Source organism: Nyctereutes procyonoides, unplaced genomic scaffold (assembly GCF_905146905.1).
Source record: "Nyctereutes procyonoides isolate TBG_1078 unplaced genomic scaffold, NYPRO_anot_genome, whole genome shotgun sequence".
In the NCBI taxonomy this organism is placed as follows: domain Eukaryota; kingdom Metazoa; phylum Chordata; class Mammalia; order Carnivora; family Canidae; genus Nyctereutes; species Nyctereutes procyonoides.
This window is the reverse complement of record NW_026575147.1, coordinates 8,947,693-8,969,795: the sequence shown is the minus strand read 5'-3', so window position 1 is coordinate 8,969,795 and position 22,103 is coordinate 8,947,693. Positions and strand designations below refer to the sequence as shown.

Here is a 22,103-nt window from a genome sequence, read left to right as displayed (position 1 = left end):
CTATAGTCATAGGCGTAGTTTGTTTCTTGGGGGTCAGGACCTGGTATTACAGAATATTTAGAGACTTCCCTTTAAGAGTTGAGGAAACATTTTAGCTACTAAATAAGCAAAGACCATCTTCTAGAGAAGCAAAAATCTTGTTTTACATTTAAATAGAAATAAGTGTGCTGAAGGGTACCTGAGTGCCTCAGTAGGCTTTGTGCTTGACTCTGGTCATGGTCTCAGGGTCACGAGATCCAGCCAGTGTCCAGTCTGCTTGTCTCTTTCCATACCCCTCTGCCCTTCCCCTCGCTCAGGGGTACTTACATGAGTACTCTCCCCCTTTCAAATGAGTAAAAACTTAAAAAAAAAAAAAAGTGTGTTGAGACAAACTTTAATCAGTCATTTCTTTTCAGAATATTTTATTCTGATGAAGTTACAAAAGTAGATACAAAATACTTTCTTTAAAAGTACAATTAACTGACTTAGAAAAATAGATAAAGCTCCTAAAGGTTTAAAAATACAACATAAAATTTCATGTAAAGAACACTTAAAAATATTTTAGATGGTAACCAGGACTAACTTATGCAAACTATTTTTGATGTAGACCAAACAAAAATGTTCTACAAAAAACCTATAGCACACTGGTAATCCATTTGGATTTACAGAATACTTGTTTGGAATGGAATTTGAGAATGAGAGAAAACCCTAGTGGATTTCAATGCAGTTGCTTCAATAAAGTCACTGTTATCACAGATAATATCATCCCTCTAAGCCTTTTATAGTCTGAAATATCAAAATATAATGTGAACACACAGGATGACTGACAGACTATTTTCCCTCTTTGCCAGAATTCTACAATAGTAAGAATCAAATCCACACACTGAACTGGTATCAGGAAAAAATAACATCCCCGTTGAAAGGGCTCAGCCAGCATTTGTCAGGGCAGGGTTCTCTGGCAGGAGACCATCTCCTGTGGCCAGGAAGGTAACACAAACACCAGGACTACTGCTGCTCAGAAATAGATTTCTAAGACTTGTGCTCTTTGGGGCTGATTTGTTTATGCTGATGAGATAATGATATGACGTTCAGAAGCTCCACTTCTAGTATAATCTCACTGTTCAGAGAGAAAGCCAATGGTATCATCAGAAAACCTCAACAATGTTTGCAAAAGTTAAAATCACCAGTGGATTGCTCCCCTTGCCACTGCACTGCTAGGAAGGCTTTCCTTTTGCTGTCAAAGTCATGAGTACAGATTTGCATTTCTCAAATAGGCAGCTACCGAAGCTAGGGCTATACAAGTCTAAGATGGAACTATTTGTTGCTGGCAGCCCTCTAAAAACCACTTTATTCACAGTCTGGAGAATAAAGGAGACATTTGGCTATCAAAACAAAAACCATAGTTATGAGTAAGTTTCAATATTTAAACAAAAATCTGCACATCGTGGTCCAATAGTTTTTTAATGGCCCAGCAACTAGGCACCATAGGACTACCTGCATAATTTAGCAAGCACTCTCCATGACTGTACCCAGGGGTGAGGAGCAGTGGTCAGACATTGACAGGAGGTCAGTGGGGCTGACTTAGAGGGGCAGGGAATGTGGTATACAGGCAGACCTCAGGCACAGAGAGATAAGTCACAAGGAAGAAGAGCCCAAGACAGTTGGATTTCTTCCAACTCTTCTCAAAGGCTGCTCTCTAGCCTGGTCAGGAGGGCCTCATCCTCTCCCCTTCCTCTAGTTTTCTTGCTCTCTACTCTCTGGCTTTAGATGTTAACAAGTAGTGTTAACGTAATGGTTAGGTGCATTGTTAGTTAAGCCTGATTAGCCTGGGAGCCTGGTAATGTGTTATTATTATTTTTTAAAAAGGATATTCTGAGTCTCAAATTACCAAAAACTTTTTATTTATGTCTAGCATGTGACCATCTTTGGTTTATTTTGGGAGGGAGTCACAAAGAGAGAGGATTTCTATCACTGAAAATAAATGGAGAAAAGTGAGAACTCCTATAAGAATCATGTGAAATATGAGTAATGATGGAAAGTACAACCCTAGTTAAAAAAGAAGATTTCATTCCTTGAAGACTTAATTAAAGCCAAAGTCTAGAGAAACCTGCTTTCTTGTTCATAAATGATCAACACAAACACACAGAACTCCTGACAGGTACCTGGAGTGTGGATAAGCTTAAAACATGGAGTGTGGATAAGCTTAAACCATGGAGTGTGGGATGTTTCAGAGGGCTTTTCTTTTTTTTACAAGGGGTTATCACACTTTTTTTTTTTTAAAAAAAAACAGGCTCTATTACCATGCAGGGAGCCTGACGTGGCACTGGATCCTGGGTCTCCAGGACCACACCCTGGGCTGAAGGCAGCGCTAAACTGCTGAGCCACCCGGGCTGTCCCTATCCCACTTTTTAATTCCTGGACAATGATGTATGGTTTCAACCTAAATAAAATAGATGAAAATTTTGTTTCCTGCAAAATTCTGTGTATCTCGGTATGAAATTGAGTTATTATAAAAATGGAGTTCCTAAGCAATTCTTTTCTTTATACTTAAGTGGACTAATAAAAATAAATTTAAAAACCTAACCAATCTAACCTTTTATTAAAGCCACCAAGGGAGTTGGTGAGCACTCTGCAAAAATCCCAGGTATGAAATCATACAGAATGCTGATGGACTTCAAGCAATACCAGCTGGGCAATTTGGCGGTATACCTGTGCCCAGTACATTCTTGACAGGTAGCTGGCGTTTACTAAATCTTAGAAACCTAATAAAAATTAGACCTTTTATTTCACTAACAGGGAAGACTTTTTTTTTTTTAACCCCAATAGAAATAGAAGAATTTCAAGTTTTGATACAAAAACAATTATAACAGGATTAAGTACAACCTTTGACTACTCACAGAATGAAGTAAGAATTTATACTTATTTCTCCCATTTTGTTTCCTTTACACACACACACACACACACACACACACACACACTAGCACACCAAACTTTAAATTGTGTTATAAAATGTATATACCTTCAAGGTTTTTTATTATGGTCTTCCTTAAGTTTTATCAATGAAGTTTGGGCATTTCTACACTACTCTTAACTAAGTCTCAAATCATGATAAAAACAAAAAGAAGTAATTCTTGTTTTTGTTTTAAAGGACACTCAAAATAATCAAGTACTCTGAGTACTTTCTCCCATTTTCTTCTCCGGGATTTCAAGGGCTCTGAAAAACAACATGAATGAGAATAGTGGTTCTGAGACCTAAATTTGTCATAATTTTTTTGAGTTTTCTTTTTCTCAGACAAAAGCTACCTATTAAAATTAATCTAAATGAAGCATTTCAAAATAAAAATGTACAAGATTACCTTACATGCCTTAAGAAAATTATTTCTGATATACATACTTCTAAAACTTTAGTTTTATGTGAATAAAATCCCAAATAAAGATTAAAAAATAAAGTCATTTTAGAAATAACTCTGGTTACTCCCATACCATATGGGTCATATGAGGATTTAAACTGTAATCATGGATTTTGAAAAAATAAACATATATATATATATTCTTATCTATAAAAACACTAGCATACAAACTTTAAAACATTATCCAAAGTAACACACAAATGTTCTAAATCTTAAGGAAACTTAAAAAAAACCTCTTCTATTTGTAAATAAAAGCAGAATAGAACTGATCTGATTGTGTTATTAGGTAATTTGTTCTGGAAACTTGTTAATAAAGTATTGGTGGAAAGTCTCAATAACCATTATATGCTGTCATGTGACACAATCATTTTCTTCAGTAAAATAAGTAAACTAATAGACTACATGTTAGTCATCACATATGATAACCAAGTATAACTCTGACAATAACAAGAGTGGTCACACAGTGCCTCAGATTTAGCTGTATCTTGAATTTCTCACTGAAGTGATTAGGCCAATCTACCTTGGGACAATTTTATCAGTAGACACAAACTACAGGTGTCTTTTTTCCTATTTTCTTAAAGTCTGTATCACTAGTTTATCACAGATAGCAATAAGATAGCTCTAGCAGATGAAGCAAGAGGGCAACTGTATTCTAGAAGAAACATTTATCTGTCTTTCGATCCAAGCTTCTCAATTAATTCCTGAAGAGGTGCCAACTCACGCCTATCAATCAGATTAAACTCCTAAAAAGAGAAGAAAAGCAAAATTTTAAAATAGGCCTAAAATTAAAATTCCATAAGTGTCTTCAGAGAAGGGATTCCCAACCCAAAAAAAAAAAAAAAAAAAAAGATGACATGATCTCTCTGAACATTCTAAAATCGGATCATTTTTACACATTTTTTAAAATACAAGAGACTTACCAAATAAGCAACTGTATGTATTACCATGATCCTCACTGTGTAAAACATTAAAATTAAAATTGTATATATGTTTGCATTTACATGGAAATTATCTTAACCTAACACAATGAACTTGAGAGTGGCCACCTTCCTGGGCAGTGGACCTTTGCCTTTCATAGGTCTATACTATACCTACATCTATGTCTACATCTATACTATAGCCCTACTACAACTCTGTCCTTTATCTGTATCTAGATCCACTGTGTATCTGTATCTATATACCTGCATCAGCACCTATACTCTATCTACATCCATGCCATGCAACAACCTCAGAAGGCAGACAGAGAAGAGCACAGTACATTTTCCTCTGTGTGGCACAATATAATTGAAATACACAGTATCTACTATAAAACTACTGGCTTTTCTGTCAAAAAAAAAAACAGCTATCTGGGTAGGCATATATCTCTAAAGTTGCTAAAGAAGTACCAATTCTTTAATATCTTTTTCAAACAATGCCAATTATTTTGATTTTAAAGAGTTCCAATTCCAATAAAGGGCCCATAAGGTAAAAAGCCACATCTTTGAAGGAGATGGTCCTTTTTAAGTTTCTAGCTGCTGACTTCATAAGACTTGACCTGAAATGAGACTTCTGGAAACTTAAACCAAGACAGCAGCTAACAAGTTTTTCCAAAAGTTTCTCTCCTACACATAGACATCTTATAAATAACCCAACTGCAGACATTTTCCCATAGTGTCCCTTCATGGAGCAGGAGGAAATGGACAAGCTATCCTGGGGTTTTGGTGCTCCCTGTCCTATCCTAACCAGAGAACTGGCAGGGCAGCCAGAGGCAGACGGCCTAAAATGGGGGTGATGCTTTCTCTGTTGTGATGCCCACTAATGAAATATAACATGGAAAAGAGAAAAGAGAGACCTCTGCTCATACTTTGCTCTACATCTATAAATTAGACAACTCTATAAATTGCTCTAAATTAAAATTACCAAATGAGACCAAGTCAAAGGACAAAGAAGTGAACATGGTTCAACTTACCTGAACAAAGAAAATAAAGTGCTTAAAGGAGGTGTTGAGGTGGGCCTCCTCTTGCAGCTGCATCACAGAATCAAAGTGCTGGTGATAAATATGGGCATAAACCCGGAAGAGACGCTTCAGAATGGTCTTTGCCACAGACATAAAGTTTTTGGGAAATGGGACACCTGTAATCAAACACACATATCTATCAATTGGTCTTTTATCTAATTGAACAGCAGAAAGTTTAGAAGCTGCCATAAGCAACACATGCATGTATGCATGTGTGACACAATGCACACATTTACAAATATAAACCTATTTCCATATACATTTTTTAAAAGAGAGAAAAAACCCCAAACATAAGGATGCCTGGGTGGCTCAGCAGTTGAGCATCTGCCTTTGGCTCAGGGTGTGATCCTGGAGCCCTGGGATCGAGTCCCATATTGGGCTCCCTGCATGGAGCTTGCTTCTCCCTCTGCCTGTGTCTCTGCCTCTCTCTCTCTCTCTGTGTGTCTCTCATGAATAAATAAATAAAATCTTTAAAACAAACAAACATAAGTATAGAGGTATTCTCACATAGCACACTATTTTTGACTGCCTTAGAAGAACAGGCACAGGCATTAGGTTTATAAGATGCTGCTGGATCCAAGTTAAACATAATTTTAGCTGTTTAATACTTGAGAGTTTCTTAAGATTAAATGCAACAAGTATTTTGACTATAAATAAAAATTTTTGTAATGCTTAATTCTAAAATAAATTTTACACACACACATTCAACAAGGAATGAAAACTAAGCAAAAGGAAAAGACATTATAAACTACTGACTATGGATAAAAAGTATTTTATCTTCTGAATTACTCTGAAAACCACTTTTCTTTCTTAAATTAGGAGTCTGCAACTTTTTATCTTTTCAAAGTGCTATTTTCATTATCTTGTATTACAGGAAAATGTATTTTGCAAAGAAAATAAACGCTTCCTTAGGAAAGAACCAGGAAAGGGTTTGGTAATCTCTCTCCAGTGGTTCACTGGGGATATGACTCTTCATATTCCTGAGAATTCCAGCTGACATGATCAAAGTCTTGGGAAAAAGGGACAGGAGAAAGACAATACAACTGGCATGGAGTACAGTATATGAACATATGAGGGCATCAGCTTCCAAAATAACCCAGATCAGATAGCCTTAAAGGTTATTCCACAACACTACTCAAGAAACATTTTTTTCGGGATCCCTGGGTGGCACAGCGGTTTAGCGCCTGCCTTTGGCCCAGGGCGCGATCCTGGAGACCCAGGATCGAATCCCACGTCAGGCTCCCGGTGCATGGAGCCTGCTTCTCCCTCTGCCTATGTCTCTGCCTCTCTCTCTCATTCTGTGTGACTATCATAAATAAATAAAAAAATAAAAAAAAAAGAAACATTTTTTTCCTCAATCTTTCAGAAAACAAGGGTTAAAACACTTTCTCCTTTCCTGTATTTAAATTTATTTCTTAACTAGTCCTTAAAAGCCTGGAATTTAGTGTATTTTGCTCTTGCAAGCTAATTTTTCTGGTCCCCAATCTTGGCTAACAACTGATATTTACATTTTTAAAAACTTTCTTCCTTTCCTTTCCTTTCCTTATTTCTATTTCTTTCTATTTCTTTATTTATGGTAAGCTCTACACCTAACATGAGGCTTGAACTCATGATCTCCCAAGATTAAGAGTTGCATGCTCTACCAACGGAGCCAACCAGATGCCCCCAACAACTAGCATTTCAAACATTATTCTGGAACCTGTAGGCATGTTTTTCTGGAGTAGGGTCTTACGCTCGCATATTGAACATGGATTTTTTTTTTTTTTAAGATTTTATTTATTTATTCTTGAGAGAGCAAGAGAGACAGACACAGGCAGAGGGAGAAGCAGGCCCCATGCAGGGAGCCCAATGGACTCGATCTCAGGTCTCCAGGATCATGCCCTGGGCCAAAGGCAGGCGCTAAACCACTGAGCCACCTGGGCTGCCCTGAACATGGATTTTTAAGTCAAACTCCTCTCAGAATTTACAAATATGCATCTTGTTAACAAAAGGAACAGTAATAATTTTGTTAGTTCAAAATGAGTAATTAACAGTTCTAACTAGTAAGAATAAATAACTGGCAGAAATAAGATGTGGTTAATAGCCTAATTGAGGGGGGAAAGGATTCCAGAACATAGGCTAGATTACTGAAGAATGGAAAGCTGAGAAAATAATAAAATTTTAAGTATTCTTTGTCTTTCATAAGTGGGAGATTTTAATGAATAAAAGGATAGAAGTAATTTGTCTTAAATCAAGCACTTTCCAAGCTGAACTGAACAGAAATATTCAAGCAGTCAATATACAATAAAGAATCCATAAAAAGGAAATAAAAGATTTAATAATAAAACAGAAAACCCGACGAACAGCAAAGAGACCTGGTGTAACATGATACAAGTTTTTCTCCCAAGAGAGCCACTGATTAGGCCACAAAAAGGAATCTGCTATCGTCTGAATATGTGCATCCCCTCAAAATTCCCATGTTGAAAGCCTAACCACCTAGGTGATGCTATTAGGAGGTGGGGCTCAGAGGTGATTCAGTCACAAGGGCAGAGCCCTCATGAGTGGGATTAATGCCCTTATAAAAGAGGCCCCAGAGAACTTGTGCGGGCTCCTTCTATCAAGTGAGGACGAAGTGAGAAATCAGCAGTCTGCAACCCAAAAGTGGGTTTTCACAAGACCTGACTGTGCTGGCACCTTGATCTTGGACTTCCAGCCTTCAGAACTGAGAAGTTTCTCTGCACGAGCCATCCAATCTCTGGTAGTTTTGTTATTATAGCAGCACGAACAGAAAAGACAATCCAACATGTCATTTGTAAGACACACTCAAAATGAAAATGAAAAGATTGAACTCCTCCATAAATACCGATGACAAAATCTTAATCAAAATATCAGCAAATAAAAAATACTCTTCCAGTAAAACATTAAAAAACAAACAACACAGAGAAAACTTTATGGTAACCAACAACAGACACTGGGAAAGTATCATAAAACTCAACAACCACACCTGATTTTTAAAAGATTCACATACGTCTACCAAAAGTAAGATTCCTGCTTAACGCTGAAGTACTAGAAGCACCTGCATAAAAGTAAGGAAACAAGAAAAGGACGTCCTGCCACATCATCTCCATTACTCAGCACTACTCTGGGGCAAGTAGGTACGAGTTACACAAGAAGCATCCCAATCAGAAAGGAAGAGGCAAAATTAATATTAGCTTAATATGATGTGATTGAATACTTAAAAACTCAAGAAAACCAACCGAAAACAACTGAAACAATAAGAATCTGATGGCTAATTTATTTGGAAATTTTATATAAAAAATCAATAGCTTTTCTACATACTAAACAATAACCATTTGGAAGCCAGATATCATTTTTATTGATATTATATATATAATATACACAAAAAGTCTAGGAACAAACTTAAGAAACTTGAAGGATTAACATATAGCTAAACTGCTGAGCCACCCAGGCTGCCCAAGAATAAAGATTTAAATGTAAAAATAAAACCACAAAAGTACTAAATGAAAATAAGGACAAATATTTTTATAATCTTGAAGTAGGGAAAATCTTTCTAATCATTGTATTAAAATCCACACAAGGTAAAGGAAAAATTAATAGAACAAAATAAGAAAGTTATATACAAGCAAGAATACCTCATGAACAGAATAAGACATATGGCAATCAAGGAAAAAACACCTGTGACATTTATGTCAGAGCTAATCTTACCAAAGGATAGGAACAGAAAAAAATGAGTAAAAAATGAGTAGCCAACCACAGTATTAGTGAAGAAACATGGGCAGATACTGGTTACAATCTTTCTGGAGAGGAATTTGGCAGTCTTCATTACAATTTTTTTTTTTAAGTAATAGTATTAAGAAGAATGCAACATATTTATCAGTTAAAAAGGAAAACAATTCAACATTAACTCACCAATCTTGGAAGGAAAAAGAGTTTCATCATCAAGCTGATCCTGAACCCAAGTCATCAAATAGTCAATGTATTTTGGTGCAGAACATTTGATTGGCTTTTTAATATTAGTACCATCTGCCCAGTGATATTCGTATCTGGAGAGAAAAAGGTTTTACTGATAGTTTTCAAAAACAGTAACAAATGTACAACTTGTAATCAAAGTAGGTCTACATTTTGTCAATAGAAGTTACATATAACTTTAGTAAATTACCTCAAGTTCTACTGAATAACACTCGGATTTCCCTATAGAATTCTTTTTTTTTAAAGATTTATTTATTTATTTATTCATGACAGAGAGAGAGAGAGAAAGAGAGAGAGGCTGAGGGAGAAGCAGGCTCCATGCAGGGAGCCCAACGCAAGACTGGATCCTGGATCTCCAGGATCACACCTTGGGCCAAAGGCTGTTGCTAAACCCCTGGGCAATAGGGGCTGCCCTATTTTATTTTTTTCCCCTACAGAATTATTCTGAAATAGGATAGGTATAATTAGAAGAGAAAGGGAGGATAATGTGGCAGCTGACAGTGCCAAAATGGATGTTTTAACACAGCCCTGGGAATAATAAAGGAACACACATTCCTGGCAGAGGGTGCTAAGGGCTGGTGAGAGACTGATGGGATATGCCTCATATCCTACAACAGCTGGCCATCAAGGTATCAGTAATACAGTCAAGATTATAAGATTGAAAAAAAAAAAAAAAGATTATAAGATTGTTTCCTGGAGAGGGTACTAAAGAAATACCGTTAGGCACACATCTTTTTCACCTTTCGTTTGCTGAGCTAGAATGCATAATAAGACTTCTGCAAAACTTCACTGTGTGAAGCATTTAAGCCGTTAATAAGTTTGTCTTATTTACTTTATTTAAATTTCTTCTAAGGAAGGTTCAGGAATAACAACACAAAATAAAAACATCCCTTCAAAATACTGTAATTAAAACTAGAAACTCATTGGAGACCTTTTCTTTCCTTTATACCTGCAGCATATTCAGGGAAGACAATTTTTTCCCAAGGGGTAAATGTCTTAATACCATGTATCCCCATATAAAATTAGTCATTTATTATCAGAAAAAGAGACTGGAAAGAAGAAACACTAAAACATTAATCCTATCACACCTTGATGTGTGTGATAACACCCATTAACATTATGGGTGATAAAGTGTTCCATGTTTCTTAATATTTCTTAAAATTTATTATAATCAAATTTCTTATTTATTTGAGAGAGAGAGAGAGAGAAGGCTCAAGTGCATGCATGAGCGGGGCGGGGGTGGGGGGTAGAGGGAAAGGAATCCTCAAGCAGACTCCTCGTTGAGCACAGAGTCAGATGTGGGGCTCAATCCCATGACCCTGAGTTCATGACCTTAGCCAAAATCAAGAGTCAGCCACTTAACCAATTGACCCACCCAGGTGCCCCTATAGTCAATTTTTTTCAGTCTAGCATTTTTAAGCCAGATAATTAAAGCAGCACAACGTAGAAATAATTAACACTAAATAAGCACAAGGAAAAAACCTGAACGTTCATTACTTACTATAATGCAATTAAATACTAAGTACCACATACCAAAGTATTTAATAAGTAAAAGCTTATAAGGGAAGTATTCAGGAACTCATAAAATTGAACTGCTTGTACACAAATAGATAAAAAAAAATATAAAGGCTTTATTACTTAATTTATATCAATTACTGATTAGCTTTATTTAGCATTTCAAATACCTATATAAAAGGCAGTATATGTACCTGGGACCTGCAGACATGACTGGACAGCTTGCTTCAGTGCAGAATTCTGTAATAGTTCCATATAGCATGTTGATCTGGTTGAAGAAATCCACAGCTGGAAAGGTAATAGCAGAATTGTGTTAAAATGTTTATGCCACCACAATAAAACATCAGACCTCTCAGTTGAAAGAAAAATGGACAATGCCTTCAAGTTCTTGTAAAATCCTCAAAAGATTCGATAATACAGGGGTAGTACAAATTCCCTTCTTTTTAAGTTGTCACACTTAACTTTTAATATATATTCATTTTAATACAGTAAGCTTTTAGCCAGCATAGAACAGCAGGAAAATAAAATCTTGGCAGTAATTCTAACTTAATAGTGACTATTATATTATTAGAATATATAATTTGATTATATCCAAGGGAATGAAAATATCCATCACTTCCTTTTTTTTTTTTTTTAAAGATTTTATTTATTCATTCATGAGAGACACAGAAAGAAAGAGAAGCAGAGATACAGGCATAGGGAGAAGCAGGCTCCATGCACAAAGCCCAACATGGGACTCAATCCAGGGTCTCCAGGATCATGCCCTGGGCAGAAGGCGGCACTAAACCGCTGAGCCACCCAGGCTGCCCTATCCATCACTTCCTATTGATCTGAACCAGACTATACCATTTGTGTCAGAAAAAAGCAGAGAATATTGTAGAATATACTGTGAAGGAGAAGGTGTATCAGCTGTATCAACAGGCATTTAAAATATCTTTTCAGGGATCCCTGGGTGGCGCAGAGGTTTAGCGCCTGCCTTTGGCCCAGGGCGCGATCCTGGAGACCCGGGATCGAATCCCACATCGGGCTCCTGGTGCACGGAGCCTGCTTCTCCCTCTGCCTATGTCTCTGCCTCTCTCTCTCTCTCTCTGTGACTATCATAAAAAAAATTAAATTAAATTAAAAAAAATATTTTCGTAAAAAACCTGAAGTCTAACGCATATTGAAGATATAAAAAGGATATGGGGGAAAAAAGGGACATGGAATAATGTCCCTTGCCTTGGAGACTCCAGCTGACTAGAGGGACAAAACTGAAAAGAATCATAAACACAACACATATGAGTTCAGAGAAAAGGCAGCATCCTGAGGGGCTGTGGCAGTCAGGGAACACTTCCTGTAGGAGCTTCAGCTAGATACGAAGGAAAATATGAGGAAGGGGGTAAGTAATGAGCCTATCTGAGTTAAATGTTCCTCTGCAAAGACACCCACATAAGCCTTGGAAAGTTTTAAAAAACGTTCTAGTTCCCCGTCTAAAGGAGTACCTAAAAACAACTAGGGTTTTTCCATGTTTCTTAAAAAACAAATAGATAAAAAAGCTCCATCTTCCAAAAAGAATTTTATATAAAACTCCCCCATTTATAAATCTTCCTCTTATTTAGTCACATTTCTAAGAAAGTAATACTTAGGCATTCAATATTCAGTCAAAACAAAGAGTGTGCTCAGATGGTGTGCTGGTTTATTGGTCTAAAGCAGCTATTCTCAAAATGTGGTCCCAGGATTCCCCGGTTTCAGGGGGACATCTGTGAGGTCAGAGCATTTCAACTGCTCTTTCCACTCTGGTTCTCCCCAGGAGGCACGGTGGAGTTGTCCAGAAGCTCCTGATGTGGGACATTATAAGACTGAATGTGGAAGTGGACAGGACAATCCAGTTGTCTCCTATGAAGCCAAACATGAAAACAAATTTCCAAACATGTACGACAATGCCACACAGAACACTAAAATTCATTTTGGAAAATGGTCATTTTTCATAAAAATATATTTATGTTAACATGCAGTGGGTTTATTGTTATTTTTAGATGAATTAAAAAATAGGTATTTAAAGTTTCTCAGTTTTAATTTCTAACCCAGTATCACTAGATACAACCTACATAATTAAATGCTCTTTGGGGTTCTCGGTAATTTTTTAGAGAATATAGGGATCCTGAGGCTAAAAGGTTTGAGAACAACCTATCTACAGCAAAAAGTCTCAAAGAAAAATCAAAGGCTAGAGAAGGCCAATGATGCTTTCAGAGTAACAGATGATAATATGAGTTAGGTTAAAAGAACAGAGGAAGGTCTTTCCTGAATATATAATGTTTTGCATGGTTCACATATCAAAAGACCTATAAAAACATATAGAGATTAATCTTAATCCCAACCACTCTAGCTTCCCCCTACATATATATAACCACATTACTTTTTTTGTCTCCTGACCCAAGCACCTATCCTTATACAAAAGATATCACATAGTTCTGCACTTGTTTTTTTTTTCTCTCTCTCTCTCTTTTTTTAAAGATTATCTTTTTATTTATTCATGAGAGACACAGAGAGGCAGAGACATAGGCAGAGGGAGACTCAGGCTCCTTGTGGGGAGCCCAATGTGGGACTTAATCCCAGGACCCTGGGATCACGCCCTGAGACGAAGGCAGACACTCAACCACTGAACCACCCAGACATCCCTTGTTTTTTCTCTTGTAATATGAATAATAGCTTTTTAATGTGCTGAAGAAAACCTAAAATTTTTCTTAATATGGCTACTAAAAAGTTTTAAATTACATTTGTAGCTCACATTATATTTCTATTGGACAGTGTTAATCAAAGGAGTGATTATCAATAGCTGAATAACACCACATAAAAACAGGTGGACACCAGGGAAGACACTATGGACACTGTTGGAAGTATATGCCACCACTTATAAGGTAGTCTTACAAACAAATAAAATCAAACCTGAATTTGAGCAAAGCTCCAAATCTGTGCTAATGTGGGAGCCACTAGCCACATATGGCTACTTACATTAAAATTCAGTTCCAGTCACACTAGCCACATTTCAAAAGCTAAATGGCCACAGTACAGATACAGAACATTTGCATCATTGCAGAAGTTCTATTGGACAGTGCTACTCTAGAGCTAACATTTACAAGGAAATAAAAGGAAGAGCAGAACATGAAAATGGACGCCCTGGGGATACAATCAACAAAATTCATACTATGGTAAACAAATGAACTGGTTTTTCTTCAACAATAGCAACAAAATAGCAAGGAAAAAAGACTGCAATGAGGAGGAACCTGTGAATTAAGAGATTCAAGAAACACTGCATATATGGCTTATTAGTCCAGATTTAAACCAACCATAAATTTTTTAAAAAAAGAAACATTTAGAAGACAATCAGGGAAAATGTGAACACTGACTAGATATTTGTTAACATAAAGAAATGGCAGTACTGTCATTTAAAAGGGGGAGTTGTTGTCTTTTAGAGATATGGAATATTCATAGATGAAATAATATATTTGGCATTCACCTCAAAACAATCAGGGTGAGGTGGGCTGGCTGTGTCTCGCTGCCAGTGTGGAATAAGCTAAGGGAGAGATAGGAGGAGTGGAGAGAGGTGAGGAGGGGATGGAGGTGGAAAGGGAGAAATTAAAATATGAAAAGAAAAAAAAAATAATCAGGGTGACATATAGAAGCATGAATTGGCCGCAAACCAACTGCTAAAATGGATGCCCAAGAATTCACTGTTCTAGTTTCTCTACTTTTGTATGTTTGAAGTTTTCCATTAAGAAGTTTAAAAATTGGGCAGCCCTGGTGGCTCAGCAGTTTAGTGCTGCCTTTGGCCCAGAGCCTGATCCTGGAGACCTGGGATCGAGTCCCACGTCGGGCTCCCTGCATGGAGCCTGCTTCTCCCTCTGCCTGTCTCTGCCTCTCTCCCGCTGTCTCTCATGAATAAATAAATAAAATATTAAAAAAAAAAAGAAGTTTAAAAATTCCTGGAACATCTGAAAGTTCCTAACAGATTTAAACCTTATCACCCAGCACTGATCTCACCTCAGAAATGATTGGCTCAAATAGTCAAATCTCTAGCCTCAGTATATATAACTTTCCATGTCATGCCTGCATTTTCTTGTACTTGAGTGACTTACAGCTCGTGGGTCCCACCCATTTTCTCTCAATTTCCTTCTGACTACTCCTAAGACACAACAATCAAGTGACTGCCCATAGAACTCCAAATGACTTCTGTGTATGGGCAGGCAGATGAGAGCTGCTGGGGGTGGTGGGTATGATTGTGACGATGGGCTCCCTACCAAGTCATGGTCCACCAGAGGCAGAATTTTGTATTCCAATCTTTTATTTGACCCTACTACTCAACATTTCTCCTCAGTGTCTCTATCCAACCACACAAGCTATACAACCAAGTATTCTGAAGAGAACAAAAACAGTTTTGGATGTATTTGTGTTTATGAATTTCTTATAGGTAATCCATTATACTACAACAGTTATTTATACCTGTAAAAAATAACAAAAAGATTGTAGCAAAATGTTCCTATAAATCAGCAAAACTGAATGTTATTAAAAACTTACTGTTAACAGCAATCCATTCATTGAGGTCCTCTCCCTCTGGCAACATAACAGCTTGTCTCAGATTCCCGCTTCCTAGAGTCGCTTCTGCATGTTTTAGGAGTTCATACTGATGAGAGCCCTCAGGGATATTCTTCTTTGGTTTGAATGTTTTAGAAGAGCGGCTGCTGCTATTAGATTGAAAGTAAAAATATATTAATTTTTAGGGCTGAAGGCAGAATGGCATAAATTTAGGCATATAAATTGTTCTGAAAATTAAAAAAAAAAAACTTCCTGAAAAGTGCCAGTATGAGGAAGGGGTAATGATCACAAAAAAAGAATGCTTTAAATTTTTTTCCTCACACAGAATCAGGATTAGCAATACAACTTCATATAGAATGCAATTTTACTATGTCTCATGAAGTAGTCTGGTGTAATAAGATTCTAGTCTTTGATCTGCCACTAGTTCTGACTGTCTGAGAAAACGAACCTCCTTTTGGCCTCAATTTCTACCTATAGAAAATGGTGGGGGAGGAAGGTAGCCCTAAGTTTTGAATAGCTCAAAAATCCAGTTTTCTGTATCAAAATATCTGTGATGCCATCAAAGCAAACCACAGAAGTGACACTAACATTTTATTTTTATTTATTTTAAACATTTCATTTATTCATTCATGAGAGACACAGAGAGGCAGAGGGAGAAGCAGGCTCCCGGTGGGGAACCAGATGCCGGACTCAATCCCACGACCCTGGGATCACGACCTGAGCCAAAGGCATAAGCCCAACCACTGGGCTACTCAGGTGTCCCATGACACTAACATTTTCATCAAGTTATTAGCAGGGAAAATAAATGAGAGACAACTGGTTACTGGGGAAAAACATTTTTACTCATCTCACACCATCTGCAAGGAAGCTAACAGAATATGAAACCCAGAAAAAATGGAGGGATTTCTAATCGTAAGAATTAAAATTTCCGTAACAAAGAGACAAGGGACAAAAAAAGTACTCACAACATATATTACAAAGTAGCAAAAAAAAAAAAAAAAGGTATTAACTACATATTAAAAGGCTTCTATAATTTGTTAAGAAAAAGGAAAAGGACCCTTTAGAAAAATGGGCTAGGGACACGTGGGTGGCTCAGTGGTTGAGCATGTCTTTGGGCATGATCCTGGGCTCCTGGGATAGAGTCCCTTATTGTGCTCCCTGTAGGGAACCTGCTTCTCCCTCTGCCTGTGTCTCTGCCTCCCTCTCTGCCTCTCATGAATGAATGAATGAATAAATAAATAAATAAATAAATCTTTAAATAAATAAATGAATAAATAAATATCTTTTAAAAAAGGAAAAATGGGCTAGAGATCAATAGGGAATTCAGAAATAAAAATACAATGGCCAGTGAACATTTGAAAAACTATTCAATTAAAATTGTATTTCTTTAATGTGAGTGTCAGATTAAGTGACAACTATATTAAGTGTGAGCTAAGTACAGGGAAATTAATATTTTAATATACTTGGTGAGGGCAGTCCCGGTGGTTCAGTGGTTTAGCACCGCCTTTAGCCCAGGGCGTGACCCTGGAGACCCGGGATGGAGCCCCACATCAGGCTCCCTGTGAGGAGCCTGCTTCTCCCTCTGCCTGTGTCTCTGCCTCTCTTTCTATGTCTCTCATGAATAAATAAATAAAATCTTTTTTTAAAAAAGTAATAATATACTTGGTGAAAGTGTAAAGGGTATAATATTTTGGGAAGGCAGTATCTATAAATAGTATCTATAAACAAGGAAATGCTCCCAATTCGTCCCTTCTACTTCTAAGTATCTCTCCTAGATATGAATAAGGATGTGAAAAAAAAAAAAAAAAGAATAAGGATGTGTTTCTCAAGATTGGTTTTAACAGTGAAAAATCTGGAAAGAATCCTAACACTTATTAGAAGAGGAATAATAAGTTTGATATATCCATAACATGGAATACTAGTTTTTTTAATGTTTTATTTTTTTATAGATTTTATTCATTTATTCACGACACACACACACACACACACACACACACACACACACAGGAGAGAGGGAGAGGCAGAGACACAGACAGAGGGAGAAGCAGGCTCCATGCAGGGAGCCTGACGTGGGACTCGATCCCGGGTCTCCAGGATCACACCCCGGGCTGAAGACAGCACTAAACCGCTGATATCCACCTGGGCTGCCTGGAATGTTAGTTAAGAACAAGTTAAAGCTACATGTATTCACATGCCAAGATCTAAAGTCATTTGAGATCCTATTAAAGGACAAATGTACAGCGGAAGCCCATTTTGTAAATATACAAAAAGTGTCCAAAAGGGGGCACCTGGCTGGCTCAGTCAGTAAAGCATGCAACTCTTTATCTTGGGGTTGTTAAGCCCCACACTGGGTGTAAAAATTATTATGTGTTTTTTTTTTAAACAAAACAAAACAGGGGATCCCTGGGTGGCTCAGCGGTTTAGCACCTGCCTTTGGCCCAGGGCGCGCTCCTGGAGTCCAGGGATCGAGTCCCACATCGGGCTCCCAGCATGGAGCCTGCTTCTCCCTCTGCCTCTCTCTCTCTCTATCATGAATAAATAAATTAAAATCTTAAAAAAAACAAAAACAAAAACAAAACATGAAATGATTTCTCAAGATTTAATATGATCATCTAAATTAATACTTTTGTCTTCAAGTGACTCCATCAAAACAGTGTAAATGATCCACAGAATGGGAAAAAATGTTTGCAATTCATAGATGTGATAAAGGACTTGTATCTAAGATAAAGAATCCTTACAACTCAAAAACAAAAACAAAAACAAACAATTTAAAAATGATCACACAGGGGATCCCTGGGTGGCTCAGCGGTTTGGCACCTGCCTTCAGCCCAAGGCGTAACCCTGGAGACTCGGGATCGAGTCCCATGTCAGGCTCCCTGCATGGAGCCTGCTTCTCCCTCTGCCTGTGTCCCTGCCTCTCTCTCCCTCTATCTTTCTATGAATAAATGAATAAAATCTTCAAAAAAAATGATCACAGAATTTGAATAGACATTCTAAAGAAGATTTACAAATGGCCAATAGCATACAAAAAGATGCTGACCTTCATTAATCATTAGGAAAATGCAAAGTAAAATCACAATTAGGTAACATTTCACATCGACTTGGGATTACTATAATCAGAAAGACAAGTGCTACCTACAGTGTGCGTAAACTGAAACTCTCACACAGTGCTGGTGGGAATGCAAAATGGTGCAGTGCTTTGAAAAAGTTTGGCAGTTCCTCAAAAGATTAAACCAGTTACCATATAACTCAGCAATTCCACTTCTAGGTATATATCCAAGAGAGGTGAACATACACATCCAATACAAAAATCTGAACACAAAAGTTCATAACTACATTATTCGTAATAGCCAAAAAGTGGAAACTCAAATGCCTGTCAACAAAACAAAGTTTTTTTTAAAAACAGCCTCAGGTTTTAATCCTAAAAGTAACTAAGCAGGTGAGCACCCACAAACAAACCCCTAACTAAACATTAACTCATTAAAAAAAAGACCTTGGGGTGGAGGGAAAGTTTGTTCCAGTAATATAGAGATTTACAATTACATCTAAATCATACAAACTTTCAGACATGGTAATCACACTGTGTTGATCATACTCCTAAAAAATAATCGAAAGGTGGGAAAAAAGGATTTGAACAAAGATACTCTCAGTAGTGCTATTTTATAATAACAAAATACTAGATAGAATCCAAATTTCTTTGTGTATTGGTTTGATAAGATTTCAAATCCACTTGTTTATGACTTAAGTGAAATTTGTTTGAATCCACTTGTTTATGACAAAGACCAAAAAAAAAGTCGTTTTCATATAAGAATGAGGTAAATATGAGGTAAATAGTGTCAAGATGTCATCATCTCCATCTGTTCTCACCCATAACTCAGTAGTTTGGCAGCTGAAGCGGCCCTGCTGGGGCTTATCAGTGAAAACTTACGAAGAAGCAAGCATGACAAGGAGACACTTTGACTATGAATACCAAGAATTTGTGAGGAGTAGTTGAGAGTGTTCGGTCTGGGTCTGGACGAGGTGACACTTGGCTGATCTAAACAGCTTTCTTAAACCTTGGGGCAACTGGCCCCTGCCAGGCAAATGCGCAGTCCAGAAGGAAAATCCACTTGCTGGTCAACACCAGCGCCATGGTTGCCTGGCAACAAGGGACTTTTACTTTAGTGCTGGCAGCTGTACCTCAGCTCTGGGTAGGCTAAGCCCAACCCCTCTCCTCAGTACCAACTCCTAGAAAGGTACACCTCAACTAAACTTGGGCTTGCTTTCTTTTATCTCTCCTTGCCCGGAAAAACAGTGTGCTTAATCTATCAATGACTTGGGAGTAGTTCATTAGTTTGTTGAGACACGATCCGGTATGCTACTGGCCTGTGAAAATCCTACAGCAAACCTTTGTTAAATAAACTGCTGGCAAAGACAAACTCAGTCTCTCAGCATAATCTGCCTCCCAAAGCAAAACATTCTCACGTTAAGGAACTAGATAAATTCTCGTTAAAGAACACTATGTACTTTAATAAAATTTAACAAAAATGTCAAGTATGTGTGTGATGGATGTGTCCTCAATCACACAACATGTATTTAAGTAATGTATCAGGTAGAAAGAGCCTTCTGAAAATAATGAGGTGCTGCAGAGATGCTTCCCAAACCTTTAACATGCTTAAGAATCATCAGAGAATTTACAAAAGTTTCCGTTTAAGACTCATTTGGGCCCCAGGCCGTATCTCTAAAACAGGATTCTACCCAGAAAATTTAATTACACAAAGTCACAACGGTGCCTGGCTGGCTCAGTCAGTAGAGCATGCGACTCTTGGTCTTGGGATCGTAAATTTGAGCCCCACGATGGGTGCAGATTATTAACTAAAATCCACACAAAATCACAAAGTGGACTGACTGAATCCGAATTGGACGGAAGTCTGCAAGCAAGGCGGCAGCTCAACTTGAAGCTTCTCAAGCTGTGGCACTCCACGTTTTCCTGGGGCAGCGTTTTTCCGCGGGGGTAACTTAATACCGAAGATATTAAAACGTGACATAATAACGGTGGAGTAAAAAGCTAAGTCAGCAGGGATCGGTACTGGAAAGCTCCAGACTTAGGAGGAATCGGGAGCCCAGCTGCGGGGCTCCGGGCTCCGCCCCCAGGTCGTCCCTCCGCCCTCAGCGGCGCTGGGGCGGAAAACTTTGGAGGCACTGGCGGCCTCGGGGCCTCTCGACTCCGCAACCCACTCGCTCCGCTTCCCTTGCCTCGACCTTCACCTCAGTCTGCCAGGGCCCACGTCCGGGCCTCCCGCGCGGCCCGCGGAGGGAGGAGGTGGGAGGGGGAGGCAGGCGTCCGCCACTCCGCCCCCGCCCCCGGGGCCCGGCCCTCGCCTCTGGCTCCGTAGCCCCCTTCCTCGCCCTGGCTCTCGGCCTTCAGCCCGGGGACCCTCAGCCCGGCCACACTCACAAGAGGAAGCTCATCTTCTATCCTCGGAGGGGAGGGGCCGCTGGCCCCCGCCGCGGTCTGGATTCGGAGCCCGCGCGGGAACCACGAGGAAGCGGTCAGTCCTCAGCTCGCGGCCAGCGGAAGCACCGGGCGCCGCAGCTCTAAACCGGGGGTCGAGCCGGTGCAAGTTGCGGCGTCGCCTCCCCCACCTTGCCGACCCGAAATGCGGAACCAGCAAAATCTCGCGAGCGAAGGCTTCTGCCCGCCCCGCCCCTGCGAAAGGGCCTCGGCGCACCCCTCTTCGTCCCGCCCTCCCCCAAAGCTCAGCCAATCAGCGGCCTCCCAGCCGGGACTTCCTCTCCTGGAGGCACGGCCAGGTCGCGGTCCCTGGCTTGGGGGAGTGGCTCGCCTTCTGCTTGGTCTGGGTGTTTGCTGTTGGTTTGTGGGCATCCTCTCTATATGGCAAGGGGTTTCTAAAAGCGCTGCAGGTCTTAAAATTTTTTTTTGATTTTTAAGTTGAGATGTAATTCACACAGCATGAAATTCGCCCTTTAAAAATGTATACTCCAGTGATATTTTTCCTCTATTCAGAGTTATGCAACCATCACCTCTAACTCTAGAGTGTTTTCATCACCCTGAAAAGCAGCCCATTAGCAGTCATTCTCCTTCCTCACTCCTGGCATCCCCTGACAACAGTCTACCTTTTTTATATGGACTTGCCTCACCCGGACATTTTACATAAATGGAATTATACCACAGATGGTCTTGTGACTGGCTTCTTTCACCAAGTATGATGTTTGCAAGGTTCATCCACATTGTAGCACTGTATCAATACTTCATTCCTTTTTACGGCTTGAATGATATTCCGTTGTATGAGTATACCTGTTTTGTTTACCTGTTCATCCGTCGATGGACATTGGAGTTCTTTCTACATTTTGGCTATTACAAGTAATGCTGCTACAAACACTCCTGTACTGGTTTTTGCACGGACAAATGTGTTCGTTTCTCTTAGGTATTATACCCAGGAGTGGCTGGGTCCTATGGTTACTATACGTCTAACTTTTTGAGGAGCTCCCAAACTGTTTTCCGAATTGGCAGGACCACTTTATGTTCACAATGGCACGTCTGAAGGTTCTAATATTTCCATATTCTTGATGACATTTGCTATTGTTTTCTTCTTTAAGTGTTTCAGGTGCATTTACCTTATTTTAAAGATTATTTTATTTTATTTTATTTTATTTATTTT

The 22,103-nt window shown here is 38.7% G+C and overlaps 1 protein-coding gene across 2 annotated transcripts; it reads right to left on the bottom strand.

Annotated features, from left to right (window-relative positions):
• Positions 1–384: 384 nt before the first annotated feature.
• Positions 385–21,115, bottom strand: MOB1A (MOB kinase activator 1A). 2 transcript variants are annotated; one of them, XM_055312609.1, is made up of 6 exons: positions 20,879–21,115; positions 15,424–15,590; positions 11,064–11,157; positions 9,295–9,428; positions 5,338–5,501; positions 385–4,132 (listed from the first exon to the last, which is right to left on the bottom strand). In XM_055312609.1, exons 1-6 carry the CDS (start codon positions 20,890–20,892, stop codon positions 4,055–4,057), a joined length of 651 nt encoding a protein of 216 aa, XP_055168584.1. In that variant the 5' UTR covers positions 20,893–21,115; the 3' UTR covers positions 385–4,054. The 2 variants fall into 2 exon arrangements, with proteins under 2 accessions (XP_055168584.1, XP_055168585.1); XM_055312610.1 differs by having other exon boundaries at positions 15,424–15,587.
• Between the last annotated feature and the right edge of the window lie 988 nt (positions 21,116–22,103).